The 7,454-nt window shown below is 33.4% G+C and overlaps 1 protein-coding gene across 1 annotated transcript; it reads left to right on the top strand.

The window, feature by feature from the left end:
• The first annotated feature begins 874 nt into the window (after positions 1-874).
• On the top strand, positions 875-6,813 carry LOC111365967 (protein FATTY ACID EXPORT 1, chloroplastic). The gene is made up of 6 exons (XM_022986552.1): positions 875-1,058; positions 2,588-2,828; positions 3,906-4,073; positions 6,127-6,173; positions 6,261-6,301; positions 6,404-6,813. The coding sequence occupies exons 1-6, from the start codon at positions 969-971 to the stop codon at positions 6,495-6,497; spliced, it is 681 nt and encodes a 226-aa protein (XP_022842320.1). The 5' UTR covers positions 875-968; the 3' UTR covers positions 6,498-6,813.
• The last annotated feature ends 641 nt before the right edge of the window (positions 6,814-7,454 follow it).

Genomic DNA, 7,454 nt, shown 5'->3' with positions numbered 1-7,454 from the left:
ATATTGGATCGGGTTTAAGAGAAAAATTGAAATATTGTCTATTTTATTCTACTATTCGTTTAAATATATTTATCTTGAATAGTAATAGTGCACATGACATTTTTTAGTGTATGATACGCTTAACTGAAAAGTGATGAATATCACAATTGATAAACAAGTCATATGTTTTTTCACTAATTATCTTTAATTCCGATCACTCTAATCTAATATACCAAAATATAAAGATTATGTCCCCAACTATTAGGTTTACCAAATTGATATGAATAATAGTGTTTCTAATGTTGTTTTGTCCTAAAGAGTAATGGAGATTGTTGGAAGTGGAAATTGCTTTATAAATGTGATTTTGCTTTTTGAACATTCATCGTACTCCTCGTTTAAAATGTTGAACTATTTTTCCGTTTCTCATTTTTAATCCTTCATAGTCATATTAATAAATGATTATATTGTACTAATATTTGTCAACGTGAATGTATCTCTTCATCTTGGTTTTATAATTCACTCTCGAGTATAATTTTGTATATATATGAAACTTTGTTAATCTAGAAGATTCAAGACCAAAATATATAATAATCAATATAGGCCATATTTTATCTTTACTTCAACATATTACAAGGTGCCACTTAGATTGTTTTGATAGCGACATTGATACTAAATGATATTATTCTATATTATATGTCTTAAGTATGGAAGTCCATTTAATGTGACATTTATCATGAATATGATAATTTCTCGGATTACAGAATTTTTACTAGGCATTAATAGTTGGAGGGTGTCAAGTGTAATTTACCCAAACTTCAGTCCAAGTCCAATCACATAATGAAAAAGTCAAAGCCTCGTGCTTTCCACGCTGTTTAATTATTGGATTGTCCAACAAATTACAAATTTGCTTCCAGTTTCTTTCTCCATTTCACTTTTACATCACCAAGGGAGGGGAAAAGGTGCAAAAATCTGCTCAAAAGAAGAAAATCATGTCATCGGCGATTTCGCAGCTGTCGTGCTTCTTTTCCATTAACCGTAGACTACAACTCCTAACCAGATCCTACGCCCGCCCTAACAAGGTACAATTTTTTTCCCCTTCTGTTTTTGTTTTTTCCAGGAACGTGAATTTAGTTAAGAGTAGTTGTTCACCGAGAAATTAGCGGGAATTTAGCTGACAATTTGGTATATTTTGATTATTTTTTATTTTAATTTTGATTTTATATTGTGAAATTAATTATTGGCATGTATGCTCAATTGAGCTGAATGCGATTCGTGTTAAATTTCAATTTTTAGTTCTATATTCTATTTTTGGGTTTCTGGAAAATGCATAGAAGAAAATTTGGGTTTGGTTGGAGTTTGACTTGTAGAGTTAACTGATGCTATATATGATTTAAAATCTCATTTGTTGTCAGATGATCCTCCTCACTAATTCTAAATCTGTCTTTGAAAGAGTTAAAGAAAAAGGAAAAGTAAAAGACTTGTTTGCTATTGGTTTGGCGGATGAAGGAGCATTGATCGGCTGTACAAAAATTTTGAGGTGATTTATATTTTAGAGGGGATTTTGACATGTTTTCGTAATTCCTTGAATTTGAATTGATTGTAGAAACACTAATCCCAATAAAAGTTTAAAATTGCTATTAGTGTTTTTTACTGTTCTTAAATGGCAGTGACATGTAAAATGAAATTAGCAATTTTTATTGACCCTCAAGAAAAAATTCTTACATAGCACACTTTTAAGGCCACTGAGTTCAAAACTTGGATCATGGTTTAGATTTTTGAATCTGTGAAAGTTTTCAAGGATCTAAATCAGAAACTCTTTGAAAACATCTTGAAACATTTATGATAGAAAAGTACATAACTTTGGAAATAATAGAGCTCCTTGTCTTTGGAGTGACGAGTCCTTACAGATTTATTTTAGGAGAACCTATCTTTATGTTTATAATCACATATTTATGCTTATAGTTTTCGTGGTTCAATGTGATTTTTTCTGGTTAGGATTGATAATAAAGCCCTTGTTTGAGCCCAATTTCTGGGGTGAAAATTGCATTTTTTAATACTGTGGAAATGTGTGATTAAAAAATAAGGAAAAGTTTTGGATTTCAATGTAATATTATTTAATTGAAGAATGTGTGATTGAAATGATGTCATAACACTGTTTAAGAATGTATTTTTTTCCAAAGAATGAGGCTCAAACGAGGGCAAAATGTTCATTATGGAGAATCTTTTAGATCTGAAATTCCACATGCACGTCTTTGCAAATCTTCTAAAATGGACACGATTTCATGTTTCGATGGAAACACGTGGCTATTTTGAATCGTGTTTTGAGAAATCCGCTTGGTCTTTAAATTCTTCTATCCAACTGGACCTCAATGTTTTTTCATATATGCTTCCCGTCATTGCAAAATGACTTTTATCTTTGGGTTTTTTATTTGAGATCTAAGGATCACATTCCAGTAAAATTAGAAACAATCTTCTACAAGCTTATTCTGTCTTTGTATGTTTGTGCATATGCATTTATATGTGTTACAACTTCATGGTTGTGTATAAATGATTACATAAGCTACAACCACTTGAAAGTGATGTCTACCTGGGATGTCTTTGTCTTTAGGTATTTGTTGTCAGGAGCATTGATGGACATGGCACAGATGTATCCAACTCAGAGACTAAGACTGCTCTACGTTACACCGCAGATGACTCAAAATCACTTAATGGACGTATGGAAAAATCACATTCCATTACACAAGAACATGTTGCAGGAAAAGATATGAATGAGCGCATGCTAGAACAAGTTGTTAGTCAACCGAAAAGGGCAGCGAAGATTCATGATTTTTGTCTTGGGATTCCCTTTGGTGAGTGTTTCCTTTATTAAAAAAGAACTGGAAGAAATGTCACATGCTTTGTACCTTGGCCTCGTACCAGAAGTCTTTTTTTGTGTCTTGTTTCCAAATGCGGATTTTTTTACTTCTAAAATGATATTCGAAATACTTTTTATTGTCTTCCAATGAGCAGTTTAAATTTATTATTTGGCATTTTTTCGCGATACAATGGTTAATGAAGCTTAGGATTTGCGACAACTGGAGATATTTTGGGCTCTCCAACACCCAGTCTTCTATTTTTGCTTATATTTTTCATTTTTCTTGCGCATCAATAACATTAAGAAATTAGCTCTGAGCCATCAATTAAACTTGACTTTACTATTGCTGCGGTCCCTTTATGTGAGATAATAGACCAAAAACTGATATTTGAATTGATTAGTTGAATCAAGGATGCTTTTATCTTTGTGGACACAAAAGTACTGGCTGTGCATTAAGTCTACTCTATGATGTGGACAGTGGACATGATTGTATGTTAGCCTTTCTAGGACTCGCCTTTCATCCTTAGTGTGTTCAGGCTATTGATATATCCATTAAATATGCTTTTGAGATAAGTTTAGACCCTACTGCCACGCCAAAACAAGTCAGCATTCAAAAACCCCCACCTTCCACCCTCCCTTAAACAAATAATAATGAAATTAAAATAAATAAATTCAGTAGAAAATGAACCTCGATATGTGTGTTCTTTTAAATGTGCATGCATTTATTTTCGTCATCTTTTATTTTTAAAAACCTCGTATTGAGTACCATTTTTTTTTTTTAAGACTAATATGTTATACTCTCTGCCTTCTGCATTCAGAGTATATGCTCAGATGGTTAAAATATTTGCTAGTATGAATGCAAACTGACAAGCCTCATCTTTTCAAAGCATAAAATGCAGGAGGGCTGAACTGATACGCATTAAACTGGTCTTCCTGTATGAGTGATAGATTCACCATTTTTTCCCTTCATATAATGGACTGAACTGTAAATTTTTATTTATTAAATTTTTGTTGTTATTTAATTGATGACAATCTTTCTACTCAAGCACACCTTTTCGTTGATATACTGCAGGTGGGCTTGTTTTGAGTGGAGGGCTTGTTGGCTTTATTTTCAGCAAAAACCTTGCTACTTTAAGTACTGGTGTTCTCTTTGGGGCTTCCCTATTGGCCCTCAGCACTGTTAGCTTGAAGGTGTGGAGACAAGGAAAATCCAGCTCACCATTCATACTAGGTCAAGCAGGTAAATGTCTCACTTCGTATCCAATCCATTAAAAAATGTGGCTTTTAGTTAATTTTTGTGATTGCTTGTTGTGGTGTGCCTTTTTCTAATAGTTGATGATATTTTTTTTTTCTCACTATTGGATATGCACCATTTCACTTTTCTCAAGACAAAAATTTGTACTGGGAAATCAGCCCTTGTTTGACATCCATTAAATCAAACTCGTTTTTTCTCAAACTCATTTTCAACCACACATTCACACAATAAGATATTTTGCATGTAAACCCAAAATTTTTTCTCACTTTTTAACCACACGTTCTCCAAAAAATACTATTCCAAAACTCATTTTTTCTCAATAACTCATTAAAATGGATGTCAAACAGGGGCTTAAGCTAAATGGTTTGCATTTAGATTCTAATCCAAAGCATTTAGTTAGTACCATCCATAATTTTCACGTAGAACCCTTGTGGTTCGACTAAGTGACACCCGGTGCATCATATTTTTTTAAAATGAGATCTTACAAGTTCACTTGTTAGGTGAGGATAGAGATTGTATTTGACATATTAATTGTACGAGGACAATACATAATTGAATGTTTGATGTGGTTTTCCTGGGACATATATACTTCAATTCAAAATGCCAGTAGTAATTCTTACTGTACAGTTCAAGTGAGATATAAGTAGTAGGGTTGCCTTGGCCTTTCTACTGGCAGTTTGTTTCATTTTTCATATGGGGACTAAATGAGTTAGTATATGGCTAACAAGATGCATGCACTGACTTCCCACTATCGGTCCTATTGTTAGATCACTTGGGATATCCATAAATCATTGGATGCTGTTTGATTTGGCTAACATATCATAGGATCATACTTGTCTGGTACGAGTTCTTCAATTAACTGTCTTTATCACCAAATTTAGGTGGATTCAACCATAATTACCTGGAGTCATGGTTACTTAACCGTCATGGTTACTCATGGTTAAGTTGAATTTTCACAAAATGAAATAGAACATCACCAGTCAATTTCATTTTTTCATACTTGTACCACGGACAATTTTGAACCACCTCGTTGAAAAGCTTAATGTGTTAGACGAATGGATATAATTATATTAATTTTTTCATCATGCCCCTCACAAGGAGGCATAAGTCAATTTATCTTCTAATGCCTCACGTGGGATCTGAACTCAGGCTTAGAAGCTTTATCTGCAGTGATATCTTGTTAAAACTACATAAAAAGTTTTAAACTATTAGAGAGCAGGAGATCTTTTTTCTTTCATTTTTTCTATTGCTCATGACCATGTTGAGCTATCACATAAAAAAATTTAAGTTGTTAAGAGGGAGAGTGACTTTATTTATATATATTGTGTCTTCAACTTAATTTTTATGTGATTGTTCTGTTGCCAAATATGGATAGCTGTAGCTCATTTAGTGTATTTGAGAAATTTGGTATTTAATTACCGCCCGTCTAATCTTCGCTTGGACCATTACTATTTTTGATACCTTCTGTCATGGCAGCATATAAATTCAGTTTGCCTCTCAACCTAACTCTCCGTGTCAACCAAATATGCCAATCTTGGACTTTTACATAATTCTCAGTGTCCATGCAGGTTTTTGTGATCTTCTGTCTGATTATGAAAATCACGTATTAAATTCTAACTTTGTTCCTGTAATCCTCAAAACCACTAGGATTCGGGTTTTAGTAATTTCTGTACTCTCAAGCAAGCTCATATATGTCCACTTAAATGGAGCAAGTAAAATTGTACCTTTTTTTTTTTTTTTTTTTTTTTTTTTGTATCCCGAGGATGATAGCCTACCATGTATTCATAAAGATGAAGAAAACAATAACGGGTCAAAAGTTTGAAGCTTTCTGATCCATCTGGAGAGATGACCAGGGGACGAAAGGGGGACTGTAATGTGTTTTAAAAGTTAAACGTTGATTTTTCTGTATTTTAGATTTTGAAGAACTAGTTGTCGGGTTTTATTTTAAATAGGAATTATCCATGTAGAATCTTCAATATTTAATTAGTTTCTATAATTCAAGTAATAATATTTATTAATTTTCCTTCTCACTATGCAGTGCTCTCTGCCTTCCTTCTCTGGAAGAATTTTCATACCTATACATTGGTAATGCTCCACATTTCTTAATTATATTATTCTAATTTCTACCGTGTATATTCTATAATTAACTGAAAACTGTTACCATTGTTGCAGAGCAGGAAAATCTTCCCAACTGGCTTTAATGCTGTCATAAGGTACTATATTATGATGTTGCCATTGCATTTCTTCTTGGACATTCGACAAGTTAAGCTTTATCTATTTCTGAATGAGTTTTTCTTTTGCCTCCTACGTGACAGTGCTGCAATGCTGTGCTTCTATTTTTACGTGGTGTTATCTGGAGGTAATCCTCCACCAAAGAAGATGAAATCATCGGCTGCTGCCCCATCATAATTGAATTCTTGGTTTGGAGATAGTTCTCAGTTTTATTTTGGAACCCCAGGGAGAGCTTTTTGCTGCTGTAGTGAGAAGTAGAGTGAACTAGACGACATGTTACCTGATAGAAACGAATGATTCTTGATAGATGAGGTTTAGGAATGTGAAAATGCACTTTCAGATATTTTCCTGAATAATATTATGTACTCAACATGGCAACATGTTAATTATTGATCATAGCCCCTTTGAATCAAACAACTTGTCATGATATCAACTCTCAAGTTGATATGCCTTAATGTTTGTATGATATGATTTGAGCTTCCCGAATTGGATATTTTTCTTCCACCTTTAGGGGCTCGTATCATGTCCTCCACTCTTGTCTTCATAAATGTGCTTCAAATCAATTATTCATTTTTCTCTTTTGTTAAAGAGATGTAGCAACTTGTTCGCTCGAAATAATTTTCAGAAGTATATATTGAAGTTTTTAGGTCTTTCGCATCCATAGATTCGTGCCAGACAATTCCCCGCTTGCAATGTGAAGGTTGACTTGGTCGGGGTCGTGGTAGTCTCTTGAGTATATTAAGCTTTACCATGATGTTGTATTATATATTTCGTTCTTCTCCATCCATGGCTCAACTTGGATTCTTCTAACTTGATAATACTTATTGTTGATCTTTCGAGTGATAGAAGCTCAATAGTTTATTGTGGGTTCTTGGCTCAACATGGATCCTTCTAATTTGATAGTACTTATTGTTGATCCTTGGAGTGATAGAAGCTCAATAGTTTATTGTGGGGTCATTTTTATCTAATGTTCACAACATGCACAATCTTTTGAAGGGGTATATATGAGCATGCACACATGTATACACATATAAATTGATAAATAGAAAGGGGCACCGAAAGTCTTGAAAGAAAAACATGCGCACTCTAAAAGCCATTTTTGGGTCACTTTTCTAAAGTCCTTATTAATGATTT

Source organism: Olea europaea, chromosome 17 (genome assembly GCF_002742605.1).
Source record: "Olea europaea var. sylvestris chromosome 17, O_europaea_v1, whole genome shotgun sequence".
NCBI lineage: Eukaryota > Viridiplantae > Streptophyta > Magnoliopsida > Lamiales > Oleaceae > Olea > Olea europaea.
The sequence above is the reverse complement of the archived record's forward strand: the minus strand, read 5'-3'. Positions and strand labels throughout refer to the sequence as shown.

Bases quoted from the DNA above. Each gene is read 5' to 3' on its own strand.
- LOC111365967 (XM_022986552.1), top strand. From the start codon at position 969: ATGTCATCGGCGATTTCGCAGCTGTCGTGCTTCTTTTCCATTAACCGT. The intron at 2,829-3,905 runs GTGAGTGTTTCC...GATATACTGCAG, and splicing joins TTGTCTTGGGATTCCCTTTG to GTGGGCTTGTTTTGAGTGGA. The intron at 6,302-6,403 runs GTACTATATTAT...CCTACGTGACAG, and splicing joins GGCTTTAATGCTGTCATAAG to TGCTGCAATGCTGTGCTTCT.